The sequence below is a fragment of the Pan paniscus genome, chromosome 18 (assembly GCF_029289425.2).
Source record: "Pan paniscus chromosome 18, NHGRI_mPanPan1-v2.0_pri, whole genome shotgun sequence".
Taxonomy (NCBI): Eukaryota; Metazoa; Chordata; class Mammalia; order Primates; family Hominidae; genus Pan; species Pan paniscus.
In genome coordinates this window covers 78,977,680-78,995,221 of record NC_073267.2, presented here as the reverse complement: position 1 = coordinate 78,995,221, position 17,542 = coordinate 78,977,680, and the positions used below count along the sequence as shown (strand labels likewise).

Below are 17,542 nucleotides of genomic sequence, written 5' to 3'. Positions count from 1 at the left end.
TTTAGCCTGATGGCTAGATTGAATGAATTTCCATTTTAATAATTTTTTTTTTTTTTTTTTTGAGACAGAGTCTTGCTCTTTCACCCAGGCTGGAGTGCAGTGGTGCAATCTTGGCATACTTCAACCTCTGCCTCCCAGGTTCAGGCAGTTCTCGTGCCTCAGCCTCCTGAGGAGCTGGAATTACAAGTGTGCGCCACCACACCCAGCTAATTTTTGTATTTTTTAGTAGAGGTGGGGTTTCACCATGTTGGCCAGGCTGGTCTCGAACTCCTGACCTCAAGTGATCCGCCTGCCTTGGCCTCCCAAAGTACTGGGATGACAGGTGTGAGCCACCACGCCCAGCCAATAATTCATTTCTTCATCCTGTTCTGCAGCTGTTAAGTAGTTTTCTCTGCATAAGGGCTCCCATCTCTGATAGTTCTTACCGGATGGATATCACCAATATAGTACTGCTTTAGCATTTCTCTGGCATCAGAAGAGTGTCCTACATCTTCAAAGCTTTCACTTGCATCTACACCGGCTTGTTCCAGCAGAACCTCTTCTCCTCCAGGGTGCTACAAGGAAAAGATATTTACTGAACCGAGGGTTCTCTGAAAAGCAAACCAACAAGTTACTTTCCCATACCCCCTTCTTCCTTTCTCCCTTTAATAGAAATAATGGAACAAATTGACATTATGTGGTACCTGACAGGATGCAATGGGAAGAACACAGCATAACTTCTGTGATACTGTGGTCAAAAATGCATCATATGGGGATTACAGTGAGGACACCTGGGACAACCACAAATTTAGAAATATTCTACAAAATCTTTCTGGACAGGTCTGGCCTGTGATCTCTAAAGATACCACAGTCATGAAAGTCAAAGAAAGAGTGAAGAAACTGTTCCAGATTGAAGGAGGCTAGAGATTCATGACAACTGGGAATAATGGGTGATCCTAGGTTGGTTCCTTTTGCCAATATTATTGAGATAGCTGCAGAAACCTGACTGAGGACTCCAGGCAAAGGGTATATGCAATTCTTTATTCTATTCTTGCAACTTTTCTGTAACTTTGAAATTGTTTCAAATTAAAAAGTTAACTAGGCCAGGCACGGTGGCTCATGCCTGTAATCCCAGCACTTTGGGAGGCCAAGGCGGGCAGATCACTTGAGATCAGGAGTTCAAGACCAGCCTGGCCAACTTGGTGAACCCGTCTGTACTAAAAATACAAAAAGTGCCAGGCATGGTGGTGGCGGGTGCCTGCAGTCCCAGCTACTCAGGAGGCTGAGGCAGGAGAATCACTTAAACCTGTGCGGGGGAGGTTGCAGTGTGCCAAGATCACGCCACTGCACTCTAGCCTGGGCAAAAGAGCAAGACTCTGACTCAAAATAAATGAATAAATAAATAAATAAGTTAACTATATAAAGTAGTGCCTCAGGAAGTAGATTCTGTAAGTATCAGCTATGTGACCCTGCACAAGTTATTTAAAAATTGAGATGTCTTTAGTTCCTTACTTGTAAAATGGAAATATTAATGAGTACCTGTCTTGACAACTATTGTACATATTAAATGAGATAAGCATATAAAACACTTTGTACTCCAGAAGAGCATAATATAATACCATCTACAATTTTTAAATGAAGATATATATATGCATATTTATACCCATGCATAAAATATCTCTGAAAATGGTGAAAGAACCTAGTGGCTGGGAGATAGGGTAGAAGGAAGACTTCACCACATACTCTTCTGAAAAATTTTTTTTTTTTTTTTTGAGATGGAGTTTCGCTCTTGTTGCCCAGGCTGAAGTGCAATGGCACAATCTCAGCTCACCGCAACCTCTGCCATCCGGGTTCAAGCGATTCTCCTGCCTCAGCCTCCCGAGTAGCTGGGATTACAGGCATGCGCCACCATGCCCAGCTAATTTTGTATTTTTAATAGAGACGGGGTTTTTCTCGATGTTGGTCTCGAACTCCCAACCTCAGGTGATCCACCCACCTCGGCCTCCCAAAGTGCTGGGATTAAAGGTGTGAGCCACCATGCCCAGCCTCTGAAACTGTTTTACCAAATAAAGCATTACTTACTCAGAAAATTAACCATTTTGTAAAATTATATTTAGCACAGTCCTTGACTTAAATACTCAAAAAACATTTACTTAAATTAGCAAATTTAGAATTTATATTATTTAATATATCAAAATTTGTATTTTTGAAATATTAATGCTTTTTACTTTTTATAACAACCATTTCAGCAGGAATAAATTATCATTCCTATTTTAAATAAATGTTAATTCAATTGAAGTATAAAAACTGTAAGTGTTACTTCCCAGTCATAGTCACCAGCCTATGAGCTCCCTGAGGATAAGGATAACTTCTATTTTTATCTCCTAAAAGGTCTCCACCCAGTGAGTGGGTTTCACATCCCAGTATTTAAGAATGCTATTTTACAGCAAGAGTAAGACAGCCACGATTCACTTGTTATTATATCTGAAACTCTCAGGTTATTATATGTGAAACTGTTCTTTGTTGTGGAACTAAGTCATCAGTTCTGGAATTATGTCCCAATTTGTTCTATACACCTAAACTATGGATGATATTTTTTCCTTTTGACACAACCCAACTATTGTGTTGCCTTTCAGAGTAAAAGGACAATAAAACTCCTTGGTAGATTACAACATTTCAGGGAATGACTGAATTTTTGACTTGCTACACAGTTCTTTCTACAAGTACTTTCACTTTCATCAGTCTCTCACCACTTATAAACAAGAGAAAGCACAACACTTTTTTAAAATATTAAGTAAAAGTTATATATTCGCTGTGGTAAATTTGGAAAAAAGAATAATCAACTAGAGTTCTGGAACAGAAATAAGTCCAGTTAACAATTTGGTGCATAAAACTTCATTTTTCCTGTGTATTCTTTCAATCATTTCAGCCATTAGTCTACAATTTTTTATTGAATCCTTACTATTTTGTGTGGTAGGCAGTGATAAATAAAAGTTTTTTGTGTTCTCACAAAGTGAATTCATGTAGTACATAATGTTTTATAGCCTGCTTCTTTTTTTTTTTTTCACTGAAGCAAGTGGGGGTCAGAGTGATCAAACAAAATTCTTTGGTTTAATAACTTTCACTCTAAAATATGGTCTTAATAGAGATGGCTTAGAACAAGCAAAAAGACGTCAGGGAGCTCTTGGTTTCTGTTTAGAACTCTATAGTCTCCAGATAGAGTTAGCGAAAATCAAATGGATGCAGAGCTGCCATGGGCCACTGGCAGCCCAGCTGGAGGAGTTGGAATCACTGCACTAAGCCCGAGGCTATAGCAGGGTCCTGGCCAGTCCTAGGCCAAGATAATGCCCAGGCTGAGGAGCATAAGAAGGCCTCGACGAAAACCCAAAGAGCCCCGGCACCCCAGGAGAAGCCAGACCAGCTCTCAGTGAAGACAGAGGGTAGGAGCTACTGTCCAACTCCAGCATCAGCCACTGGATGGTCCCGCCCATGTTTATCATCTGCTTCTTCTCAGATATGATCTGCCACTACATGTTCATCCTGGTACAGAGCGACAAGAAGCTCACCCAGGAGCAAGTATCTGACAGTTAAGTCCTAATTTGAAGCAGAGCCTTCAGTGAAAATGGAAATTACATTCCCAAAAAGTCTTTTTCTTGACATGAGAATATTACATCAACAACCCAGAGGATAAAAATATACCACCACTTCCTCCCACTATGCTCTCAGGCATGATGAAAGGAAATATAACAAACGTCATCCCTATGATTCTTACTTGTGAATGGATCAACATTGACATACTCAGGCATTGTTGCAACCAAGGTCCTATTTCCACAGACCCTCTGTTTTTTGTTGTTTTTGTTTGTTTGTTTGTTTGTTTTGAGACGGAGTCTCACTCTGTTGCCCAGGCTGGAATGCAGTGGCACAATCTCGGCTCACTGCAACCTCTGCCTCCCAAGTTCAAGCGATTCTCCTGCCTCAGCCTCCCAGGTAGCTGGGACTACAGGTGCCTGCCACCATGCCCAGCTAATTTTTGTGTTTTTAGTAGAGACAAGGTTTCACCACGTTGGCCAGGCTGGTCTCGAACTCCTGACCTCAGGTGATTCACCCGCCTCGGCCTCCTAAAGTGCTGGGATTACAGGCATGAGCCACTGCACCCGGCCGACCCTCTGGTTTTAAGCCTATGCTGCAGCAAGTTATCAAACTACTCACATTAGATCCACCCTGAATGAGCTCTGCATCCTGGTATTTCCTCAACGTATTTGGGCTTCAGAGAATTTACTGTGATTCTAGGCCAAGATAATGGCAACTGACCAATAAGAAATGAGGCAGGAGCAGATGACCAGAGCAGCCATGGCCATGCCCACAGAAACCAGCAAAGCTTCCAAGACAAAGTAGAAAGTTCTGGAGCTGATGGGTCACCAGTGGACACCAGATGATGTCAAAGAGCTCATGGGCAAAGGCCTTCACTTTGAAGTTATGTTCAAATAGGAGTTACAAGACCAAGTGCCATGGCTCACGCCTGTAATCCCAACACTTTGGGAGGCTGAAGAGGGCGGATCACTTGAGGCCAGGAGTTTGAGACCAGCCTGGCCAACGTGGTGAAACCCTGTCTCTACTAAAAGTACAAAAATTAGCTGGGTATGCTGGCACTCACCTGTAATCCCAACTATTCGGGAAAACCACTTGAACCCGGGAGGCGAAGTTTTCAGTGAGCCACAATCGCGCCACTGCACTCCAGCCTGGGCAATACAGTGAAGCTCTGTCACAAAAAAAATTTTTTAAAAAGCCTCTATTTTTTGAAGACCAAGCAGTAAAAATTAGCTCTGCCAGAACTTGGAGTAGTCCTTAACCTGCTAACTTGTGTTTGAGCTAGAGACTCTCAGAATTAAAAAAAAAAAAAAAAAGAAAAAAAAAAAGGATAGCTAGGCACAGTGGCTCACACCTGTAATCCCAACACTTTGGGAGGCCAAGGCAGGAAGATTGCTTGAGGAATTCAAGACCAACCTGGGCAAGCAAGCAAGACCTTGTTCTCCACAAAAAAAATTTTTAAAAATTAAAAAATTATCCAGGCATGGTGGCCTGTAGTCCTGGCTACTCAGGAAGCTGAATTAGGAGGATCATCCAGGAGCCAAGGAATTCGAGGCGTGGCACCACTGCACTGCAGCCTGGGCAACGGAGACCCTGTCACTAAAAAAATTAAAAATACATAAATATTAAAAAGTAAAAAATAATAATTTAAAAAGAAAGATATATGAGCCGCTGAGCATGCAGCAAGGATCATTCTTATCTGAGCCAGGTTTCCCTTTATGCCTGAAGCTAGAAAAAATGCAGTGTGTGTGCTGGATGATTTACAGGGAAAGAGCCATTTAAAAAATGTTTTACATTTTCCTTCTGGTGACTCTAGAAATGAGAGGCAGAGAAAGGGGAAAACTTAAGCTAGCCAAAATATAAACATTTACCAAAAATTCAATCTTTGAAAAAGCATTATTATTTTCTGAAAGATTTCATGTAAACAAAGAAAGAAAAAGCATTATTAATTATAACTAATTATTATATGCAGTCTGACTTTTAATCACAGTAAGCTCCTATTTTCTTGAGATCCAAGCACCCTGCATTTTTATATTTAATTGTTAGTATTTTTATAACTTTCTTTACAAAAGTAATAATTTTCATTACCAAAAATTTAGAAACTATAGATAAGCAAAATGAATCTCCCTGTATTGTTCATTCTGAGCCTACAGGATGACATGAAGAGCAAATACGTGAAAACTTCATTCACACAAACTCTTTTCAGACAGATTATCCAGGGCCAGGAGAAGTAGCAAACCTTCTATATATTTTAATACTATCCAGGGAAAATTAGTGACCCTGACATACTGCCAGATCTATTTCCCATCTAGGGAACTTTCAGGATCATCAAAGACAGGTTAAGTAATGGGAAGTTCTTGATCTAGAGTTGAGAATATTATCAAACCCACTGAAAAAAATGAGTTTCTATACTGTATATGTCCAGTCAGTTGAACTAAAAACCCCAGATATTCTAGATAAGAGTTTACATAACTTTTTAAGGAGGCAGAGAGATCAACTGCTGGCAGACATGTAGGTGAGGGTTGCACAGGAATTTTTCTGTCTGGAATAAATGTCCAGGGAAGTGGCAGGGTACCATTTCTGTATCAACAGGTAGATGAAATTTGCATAATGAGCACTGTAATCAAGAAGAAATGACTCTTGACTACAAATTAAACCATCTCGCTTTCTCTTTAAGAAATAAATCAAAGAGAAGTAAGGCCAGTCGTGGTGGCTCACGCCTATAATCCCAGCACTTTGGGAGGCTGAGGCGGGCGGATCACGAGGTCAGGAGACCGAGACCATCCTGGCCAACATGGTGAAACCCTGTCTGTACTAAAAATACAAAAAATTAGCTGGATGTGGTGGCATGTGCCTGTAAGTCCCAGCTACTCAGGAGGCTGAGGCAGGAGAATCACTTGAACGCGGGAGGCGGAGGTTGCAGTGAGCTGAGATTGTGCCACTGCACTTCAGCCTGGGCAACAGAGCAAGACTCCGTCTCAAAAAAAAAAAAAAAAGAGAGAGAAGTAAAACTGGGAAATCAGAATAATATCTGTGGACTGATTAATGTCAATATCCTGGTTGTGATACCATACTAAAGTCTTGCAAAATGTTACAAATGGGAGAAGAGTACAAAGGATCTCTATCATTTCTTACAACTACATATGAATCTACAATTATCTCAATAAAAATTTCCATTAAAAAAATCAAATGAAGGCCAAGCACGGCGGCGCAGGCCTGTAATCCCAGCAGTTTCGGAGGCCAAGGTGGAAGGATCACTTGAGCCTGGGAGTTCATGACCATCCTGGACAACATAGTGAGACACTATCTCTTTAAAAAAAAAAAAAATCAAATGAGATCCCCTAATATATACTAAAGAGAAATGTGTAATAGATATATGTATTTACACACACACACACACACACACACACACACACACACACACGCAACACACACGGCCATAGCAGCATTATTCATTACAGTCCCATACTGGAAACAGCCCAAACATCTACAGCAGAGTATGTACAAAATGAGATATAATCATACAATGGAATCCTAATCTGCAATGAAAAAGAACGAACCACTGCCACATACACAACACATGAGAATGCAACATGTTGAACTGAAGAAACCAGACACAAAAGAATATATACTGTGAAATTTCCATTTATAAAAAGTTCAAACACAGGCAAAATGAATCTATGCTGTTATGGTAATACAGTGTGTACCTCTGGGGATGAGGAAGAACCAGATGGTGGTTATACAAGTGTGTTCACTTACTACAGTGACATCTTATGGCTAAATCTCAAAAATATAGGCAGTATGTAAAGTAAATTCATAGAAACACAAAGTAGAATGTGATTGCCAGGCACTGGGGAAGGAAAAAAAGGGAATTTGTTTAATGAGTATAGTCTCATTTTTGTAAGATGTAAAAGTTCTGGAGATCTGATTCACAACAATATTCAATATTCAATATTTAAAACAATTGAATTGTACACTTAAAAATGTTTAAGATGGGCCAGATGCAGTGGCTGAGGCCTATAATCCCAGGACTTTGGGAGGCTGAGGCAGGAGGATCACTAGAGGCCAGGGGTTGGAGACCAGCCTGGGCAACACAGCAAGACCCTGATCTATATTAAAAACAAATAAAAAAATTGGCCAGGTGTGGTGGTGCACATCTGTAGTCCCAACTACTTGGGAGGCTGAGGCAGAAAGATTGCTTGAGCCCAGGAGTTCAAGGCTACAATGAGCTACAATCACACCACTGCACTCGAGCCTGAGTGACAGAGCAAGACCCTGTCTTTAAAACAAACAAATGTTTAAGATGGTAGATTTTGGCTCACACCTGTAATCCCAGCACTTTGGGAGGCTGAGGCAGGTGGATCACTTGAGGTTGGGAATTTGACCCTAGCCTGGGCAACATGGTGAAACTTTATCTCTACTGAAAATACAAAAATTAGCTGGGTGTGGTGGCCCACACCTGTAATTCCAGCTACTCAGGAGGCTGAGGCAGGAAAATCACTTGAACCTAGGAGGTGGAGGTTACAGTGAGCAGAGTTCATGCCACTGCACTCCAGCCTAGGTGACAGAGTGAGACTGTCTCAAAAAAAAGATGGTAGATTTCATGCTGTTTTTATCATAATATAAACTTTTAAGTAAAATACAATTAAAAATAGAAACAGGCCGGGCGTGGTGGCTCACAACTGTAATCCCAGCACTTTGGGAGGCCAACGTGGGCGGATCATGAGGTCAGGAGTTCCAGACCATCCTGGCCAACATAGTGAAACATCATCTTTACTAAAAATACCAAAATTAGCTGGGCCTGGTGGCGGGCACCTGTAGTCCCAGCTATTCGGGAGGCTAAGGCAGTCGAATCGCTTGAACCCAGGAGGCGGAGGTTGCAGTGAGCCAAGATCGAGCTCCCATTTGATTTTTCACAAGGATGCCAAGTCTATTCAGTGGAGGAAAGAACAGTCTTTTCAACAAATGATGCTGGGAAACTGGATTTCCACATGCAAAGGAAAGGTTGAACCCCTACCCCACGCCATATTACAAAAATTAACTCAACAACCTAATATAAAATATCAACAACCTAAATATAAAAGCTAAAATCATAAAACTCTTAGAGAAAACATAAGGGTAAATGTTCATGACCTTGAGATTGACAATGGATTCTTAGATATGATACCAAAAGCATGGGCAACAACAAAAAAAACCAGATAAATTGGACTCCATCAGAATAAAAACTTTTGAGCATCAAAGGACATCAAGAGTAAAAAGACAATCTACCGAATGTGAGAAAATATTTGCAAATCATACATCTGATCAAGAATTAATATCCAGAATATATAAAGAACTGTAACCTAACAATAAAGACACTCCAATTTAAAAGTGGGCAAAGAGCTCTCTCGCTCTCTCTCCTTCTCACATTCAAATTTACAAAAAGGCAAAGAACTCTAGTAGACATTTCTTCAAAGTAAATACACAAATGACCAATAAGAAGATGAAAAGATGTGCAATATCAGTAGTCATTCAGGAAATGAATTCTGTCAGAAAGGGACTCCCCACACCAAAAAAAAAGAAATGAAAATCAAACCATAACGAGACACCACTTTACACCTGCTAGGATGGCTACAATTAAAAAAAAAAAATCGAAAAATGGGATCTTTGTACATTGCTGGTGGGAATATAAAATAGTGCAGCTGCTGTGGGAAACAGTTTGGAGGTTCCTCAAAAAGCCAAACATAGAATTTCCATATGACCCAACAATTCCACTCTTAGATATGTCCAAATGAATTAAAAACAGATTCACACAGATACTTGTACACCAATGTTCACTGCAGCATTGTCCACAACAGCCAAATGGTAGACAACCCATGCCTATAAACAGATGAATAGATACACAAAATGTGGTATATACATAAAATATTATTCGGCCTTAAAAATGAATGAAATTCTGATACATACTACAACATGAATGAACCTTGAAGACATTATGCTAAGTAAAATAAGCCAGATACAACTGGACAAATATTGTTGATTCCATTTATATTCTAGAGTAGTCAAATTGATAAAAACAAAAAATAGAACTGTGATTACCAGAGGCTGGGAAGAGGGGGAAATAGGGAGTTATTTAATAAGTACAGAGTTTCAGTTTGGAGTAATGAAAAATTCTGGAGATAGATGGTACTGATGATTGCACAGCAACGTGAATGTACTTAATGCCATTGATCTGTATGCTTAACAATTAATAAAATGGTAAATAAAAATAAAACAAAACACATTATGCTAAGTGAAAGAAGCCAAATACAAAATGACAAATATTATTTGATTCCATTTATATGGGGTACCTAGAACAGGCAAATTCAATAGAGACAGAAAGTAGATGAGAGGTTAGCTTGAGTTTGGGGAGAGGAATACGGAGTTATGGCTTGATGGTTAGAGTTTCTGTTTGGAGTGGTAACGAAAAAGTTTTGGAAATAGATGGTGGTGATGACTGCATAACAGTGTAAACGTAATTAACGCCACTGAATTATACAACTAAAAATGGTTAAAATGGCAAATTTTGTTATCTATATTTCACCACAATAAAAGAAAGAGTAAAGTTAGGTTTATATATCTATAATTAATATAAACTAAAAATGTGCTTTTGTCTGAATCCTAACAAAACAAGATAGAAGTGTATGGGGGGGTTATGCTCAGTAGTCTAGATTAGTTGTCTGTACTATTCAAATCTACTAGACACTCAAAAATTCCTCCCTACTTTTTATTAAGTAAACCTAGTAAGACAGTAGATATTTCCCATTTTTTTCTAGGATTTGCTTTGTATTTAAACCTCTTGTGAATCTGCAAAAAAACATTCTTCCAACCTGAATAGCCTTTGTACTTTAACACTAATGGACTCTTTGTCTACTTAATATTAATATTATGTACGCAGTTACACAATATTACAAATGAAATGTTTCAAATAAACTATACTGCAACCGAAATTATAAACTGCCAAAAAAGATGAAACAATGATTGTGATCTATTCATTTCTGTCTAAATCAAGCAATAATAATCAAGTGAAATACTTTACAGCTGCAAAGGAAATTGTGTAATGTCCTCTTGTGAAAAATTTTATCCAGTTCAACTGTCCAAAGAATATGTGATAGTAGGGGAAATCTACTGACTTTTCCTTAAGTTCATTTACTTTACTAAGTATTTTTGGAGAGCAGACAGAAAATCTATGTTTCAACAAAGAAGAGGACAAATTCCTTATGGAAAATAATACTTCCAGATTACTAATTCTATGGAAATAGGGGACTGATGGGCAGAAAAGAGGAGAATGTGAAGAATGGCAGTTACAGAATAAAAATCTTGTTGGAAAAAAAATTACACAAATTATCTGTAGGTGGAAATTCCATAGTGATGTAATAAAAATATAACAATGGAGATATACTAGAGATCACCTGACTTGGAAAATGAAATCTAGAAACACTAAGATTGAGGAAGTGCAAAATTAGGCCTAGTGATGAAAAGGGGGTCCTCTAGCCAAACACATTACCTCATCAAAATAAAACATGGAGGTTAAAATTTTAGAGAAGACAAAAATTACTTCCTAAAAAACAGTCTGCAGGGCAGAGAAAGATAACAGACCTGGGGGGTGAACAGGAGGAAACGGTGCAGGTCTATAGGTATTTGCATTTGGGTTAGAATGAGCCTGATAAGAAAAGGCTGTCACCTAAGAGAGGCAAACCAGCTGGCTGCCAGGAATGGTGTAACCTTGGCAGGGTCTGAAGTTCAGGTCTGCAGATCCAAACATAACTTGACATCCTTATCCCCCCAGATGGGGTCCCACTGCACTGATTCTCACAATGCCATATGTACCTTCATGATATTTATGTATCACAATTGCAATTATTTATTTAATATCTTTCTTCTCCATCAGACTAGATAAACTCCATTGGGAACAGAGACCACGCCTGTCCCATTCATGGCTGTTTTAGAACACAGCATGGTGCCTGGAACATAATGGGAGCTGGGAGTGAGCACACACACTGCTCACAAGCGCGAACACACATGTGAGTGCATGCCATGCCCCCGGGCAAAATGAATAAATAAATGAAAGTAGATTCCTTGATCAGGTCACCTCACCTGGGCAGTGATAGAGGTTAAATTCTGCCTCATCTTATTTCTCACCTTCCCTAGAACTAACCACTTGGAACCACTCTTGGCAGAGAGCATTCTTTCTATAAAATTATAACGTTAGGCCAGGCACAGTGGCTCGCTTCTGTAATCCCAGCATTTGGGAGGCTGAGCCAGGAGGATCACCTGAGGTCAGGAGTTTGAGACCAGCCTGACCAACATGGTGAAACCCTGTCTCTATTAAAAACACAAAAAATTAGCCAGGTGTGGTGGCGGGTACCTGTAATCCCAGGTACTCAGGAGGCTGAGGCAGAAGAATTGCTTGAACCCGGGAGGCAGAGGTTGTAATGAGCTGAGACCGCGCCACTGCACTCCAGCCTGGGAGACACAGTGAGAGTCCGTCTCAAAAACAAATAAATTAATTAATTAAATTTAATTATAATGTTAATTCCACTGGACAGGCAACAATCAACTTTCTTTTGACCAGCCTTGGAGAAGTACAGTAAGAATTATTAGTCAAACGCCAAAGCTTTCAAGAAATACCCTGGGACTGTACCAAATAGAGCCTGCATTCTCAGGCAAGGCCACTCTATACCTCACACAAGAATTACTTGGGCACAGATCTTCCCTGCAAATCCAAGTCATCTAATTTACCTTTCAATCCTTCAAAGCACTTGCCACTTGGTACTCAAAAGATGCTGCAGGAAACAATGCAATTTTGTATTAAATGCAATTTTGTATTAAAAACAAAAATAATCACTAACACTTACTGAGCTCTTTAAGCCAGGTAGTATGCCATAATAAGTCTATATATGCATTATTTAAATTACTTGTCACAACCACAACTACCCTGTGAAGTATGTGCTATTATCTCCATTTTACAGAGGGAAAAGGGCCTTTACAGAGCTTATTTCCACAAGGTTCCACAACTATTAAGTGGTAAAGTAGAAAGCTCAACCAGACACTTGGACCCCAAAGCTAATACCCAGCCACTAGAAAAAAATGCTTTCAAGTCAAAAATAACAAACAACCCAATTTTACAAAGGGCAAGACCAGATACTTCATAAAAAGGCATATATAAATGGCCAATAAGCCCATGGAAAGATACAACATCATTAGTCATCAGGAAAATGCAAGTTAAAACCACAATTATATACCATTACACACCCATTACAATGGCTTTTTTTTTTTTTTTGAGATGAAGTCTTGCTCTGTCACCCAGGTTGGAGTGCAGTGGCGCGATCTCAGCTCACTGCAACCTCCACCTCCCGGGTTCAAGCGATTCTCCTGCCTCAGCCTCCCAAGTAGCTGGGACTACAGGCACCTGCCACCACACGTGGCTAACTTTGTATTTTTAGAAGAGATGGGGTTTCACTATGTTGGCCAGGCTGGTCTCGATCTGCTGACCTCGTGATCTGCCCACCTCAGCTTCCCAAAGGGCTGGGATTACAGGCGTGAGCCACAGCACCTGGCCAACCACACACCCATTAGAATGGTTAAAAGTAAAATAACTGACAAATACAATGTATCAATGAAGATGTGAAGAAACTGGAAAACCTACATTGTGGTGGGAGTATAAAATGATATAAACACTTTGGGAAATGCTCTGGCAGTTGCTTAAAAAGTTAAACAGACATATAACCTAGTAATCTCACTCCTAGCAATTTTACTACTAGGTATTTGCCCAGGAGGAATAAAATCATATGTCCACACAAAGATTTGTACATGACAGTTCCTAGCAGTTTTATTCATAACAGCCCCAAACTGGAGACAACCCAAATGTCAATCAACAAGTGAATGGATAAACAAATTTTGGTATGTTCACACAATGAAATCATAAGTTACAAATCACTGATAACACAGAAAAAATAGATGAATCTCACAGATATACTGAGCAAAAGAAGCTAGACAGAAGAGTACATACTATAGTGTTAGAAATAAAATCAGTGTGTATGGGGACAACACTGGTAGAAATGTTCTACAGTTATGTGCCACATAATGTGGTCAACAATGGATCATATATATGATGGTGGTCCCATAAGATTATAATACCATATTTTTATTGCACCTTTTCTATGTTTAGATGCACAAATACTTATTACTGTGTCACAACTGCCTACAGGTTTGTACAGGTTTATAGCCTAGGAACAAGAGACTATACCGTACAGCTAAGGTGTGTAGCAGGCTATACTACCTAGGTTTGTGTAAATATACTCTATGATGTTTGTGAAGGGGTAAAATCAACTAATGATGCAGTTCTCAGAATGCACCCTCATTGTGAAGTGACCCATGACCGTATATTGATTGTGATGGTGATTATACAGATGAGACATTTGTCAAAACTCACAGAACTCTACATTCAAAATCTGTACATTTTATTGTCCCTACATTTGATTTCAATTAAGTTGATTTAGAGAAAAAAATGTGACAGCAAAATATTGAAAAACCCAAATGTTTATCAATAGGATACTGCTTAAATAATGATCCATATAATAAATCCTATGCAGCTGTGGTGAAGGAGGAGGAGGGATGCCAGTTATTGCTATGGAAAGATCCCTGAGATACACAGTTAAGTGAAAAAGGCAAGACACAGATGAGTGTGCATAGTATGTTATCTTTTGTGTAAAAAAAGAGAAACTACATTCACTTTGGCTTGTACAAGCAAAAAGAAACTAGAGGGATACACAAACAATGGGAGTTAACTTTAGGAGGCAGTGAAACTGGGCAGAAGGGAAGGTGGCTTTTTACTATATACCTGTTTGACCTACTTAAAAAATGAAAAAAATTACCTAGGTTCCAGGAAAGGGGTATCTGTTCTAACTTCCCTATACCACATTCCCAATCCTTCCAAATTATATTTAAAATGTGAACAAAGCTATAAAACAGACCTAATTCCATACTCTGCAGCCATGAAAAACATTGAGGCAGATCCTAGGGTACGGTTAAGAGTACAGGCCACAGGCCGGGCATGGTGGCTCAGGCCTGTAATCCCAGCACTTTGGGAGGCTGAGGCAGGCGGATCACCTGAGGTCAGTAGTTTGAGACCAGCCTGGCCAACATGGCAAAACCCCGTCTCTATTAAAACTACAAAAATTAGCCAGATGTGGTGGCAGGTGCCTGTAATCCCAGCTACTCAGGAGGTTGAGGCAGGGAGAATCGCTTGAACCCGGGAGGTGGAAGTGGCAGTGGGCTGAGATTGCGCCATTGCACTCCAGCCTGGGTGATAGAACGAGACTCTGTCTTAAAAAAAAAAAAAAAAAGAGTACAGGCTATAGGGTCACAGTGCTTGAGTTCAAATCTCACCTGTGCCACCTAACTTTATGACTCTGTGAAAGTTACTCCTCTGCTCCTGTTTTCTCACCTCTAAAACAGGTTGTTGGGAGGCTTAAAAGAGAAATTACATGTAAAGCACTTAGAATAATAAGCACCCAATAAATACTATGACGACTACGAGGGCAAATCAACTAATAGAATACTATGACTCTATTTCTGTATATATTTGTACATATTTGTATATATAAGTATATACATGTTTGCACATGTAAGTATATGCACGGAAGATGTAGTATTCAAACAAATTATTGGGATTGAAAGAGTTTAGCCTACCCTAACTTAAATGTGTTCAGAACATTTACGTTAGCCTACAGTTGGGCAAAATCATCTAACATGAAGCCTATCTTACAATAAAGTGTTGACTATTTCATGTAATTTATTGAATACCATACTGAAAGTGAAAAACAGAATGCTTGTATGAGTACTCACATATCACTTTCACACCATGGTAAAGTCAAAAAATTTTAAGTCAAGCCCTAATAAGTCAGGGACTGTCTGTAAATTGCTTCAATGTCATCCCTCATCTTCAAACATGTCAGTGGTTTTCTATTACCTTTTGGATCAAATCCAAACTACCTACCAGACCTTGCATGTCCTGGCTCCCGCCTAGCTCTCTGGCCATTCTTGTCCTTCATTCACTATAGACACAGCTTCTTTCAGTCCCACTAATGTGCCAAACTCTTGCTTGACTTCAAATGCTGCTGGAATGCTCTTTTCTGTATTCTTTCCAAATCAGGTTCATGACCATCAGCTCAATTAAATGTTATCTTCTCATAGAGGCTTTCCCAGATCACTCTTATTAAATTAAATCTTTCCTGATTTTTCTTTCTCAACTCATTTGTTTTCTTCATAAAAGTGCCATAATTTAAAATTATTTCATCTGTCTGTTTTTGTTTTGAGTCCTCTAGAATGGTAGCTGACTCCTCTAGAATGGTAGCTTCAAGAAGGCAGTATCATGGGATATTTTCGTTTTGTTTGTTTTGAGACAGGGTCTCGCTGTCACCCAGGCTGGAGTGCAGTAGTGCTATCTCGGCTCACTGCAGCCTCGATGTCCTGGCCTCAAGCCCTTCTCCCACCCCTGCCTCCTGAGTAGCTGGGACTACAGGCTCATGCCACCATGCTCGTCTAATTTTCGTATTTTTTGTAGAGATGGGGTTTCGCCATGTTGCCTAGGCTGGTCTCAAACTCCTGAGCTCAAGTGATCTGTCCACCTTGGCTTCCCAAAGTGCTGGGATTACAGGCGTGAGCCACTGCACCCAGCTTTGTTTTGTTTTTAAGACAGAATCTCACTCTGTCGCCCAGGCTGGGGTTCCATGTTTATGTTTATTTTTATACACCACCAGGGCCTACTACTATATAGAACTTAACAAATATTTGTTGGGTTAATAAAATGTTATCCCATTTATGAGATGGTTCCTAAAGTAATATTCTCATTTATGGTGACAGTTTCTAAAAACACATATAGGCCGGTGCCGTGGCTCACACCTGTAATCCCAGCACTTTGGGAGGCCGAGGTGGGCAGATCACTTGAGGTCAGGAGTTCGAGACCAGCCTACCTAACATGGTGAAACCCCATCTCATAAAAACTAGCCAGGTGTGGTGGGAGGGACCTGTAGTGCCAGCTACTCCAGAGGCTGAGGCAGGAAAATCGCTTGAACCCAGGAGGCAGAGGTTGCAGTGAGCCAAGGTAATGCTACTGCACTCCAGCCTGGGCGACAAAACAAGACTCCATCTCAAAATAAATAAATAAATAAATACACATATAAAGCTTTAAAATAGGGCTGGGCATGGTGGCTCACACCTGTAATCCCAGCACTTTGGGAGGCCGAGGCAGGTGAATCACCAGAGGTCAGGAGTTCAAGCCCAGCCTGGCCAACATGGCAAAACCCCATCTCTACTAAAATAGAAAAATTAGCCGGGCATGGTGGCATTCACCTGTAATCCCAGCTACTCAGGAGGCTGAAGCAGGAGAATCACTTGAACCTGGGAGGCAGAGGTTGCAGTGAGCCGAGACCATGCCATTGCACTGCAGCCTGGGCGACAAGAGTGAAACTCTGTCTCAAAAAAAAAAAAAAAAAAAGTTTTAAAATATCACAATGTTATTTCAAGTTACTCTTTTGACAAATGACTATTTATACACAAGTCAATGGCTTCCAAATTTTCACTTGTAATACCCAGTAAGAAAATAATTTTACACTGCAATCCAATAAACACCATATACATGAGATATTATAGGCCAGGCACAGTGGCTCATGCCTGTAATCCCAACATTTTGGGAGGCCAAGGCGGAAGGATCACTTGAGCCCAGAGTTTGAGGCCAGCCTGGGCAACATGATGAAACCCCATCTCTACAAAAAAAATACCAAAAAAATTAGCAGGGTGTGGTAGTACATACCTGTAGTCCCAGCTACCTGGGAGGCTGAGGCGGAGGATTGTTTGAGCCCAGGAGGCAGAGGCTGCAGTGAGCTAAGATGGCACCACTGCACTCAAGCCTGGACAACAGAGCCAGACTGTCTCCAAAAAAAGAAAAAAAAAA

The 17,542-nt window shown here is 40.1% G+C and overlaps 1 protein-coding gene and 1 pseudogene across 3 annotated transcripts in view; one reads left to right on the top strand and one right to left on the bottom strand.

Annotated features, from left to right (window-relative positions):
* The window catches only part of LOC100977441 (cytochrome b5 type B), a 56,428-nt gene that overhangs the window by 32,708 nt on the left and 6,178 nt on the right, over nucleotides 1–17,542 (bottom strand). For all 3 annotated transcript variants that reach the window (XM_003814547.5, XM_063597703.1, XM_063597704.1), the window contains exon 2: nucleotides 426–554. In XM_003814547.5, the coding sequence (XP_003814595.1) occupies nucleotides 426–554 (129 nt within the window). The remainder of the gene's footprint in view (nucleotides 1–425; nucleotides 555–17,542) is intronic.
* On the top strand, nucleotides 697–5,933 carry LOC112437436 (ER membrane protein complex subunit 3-like; annotated as a pseudogene).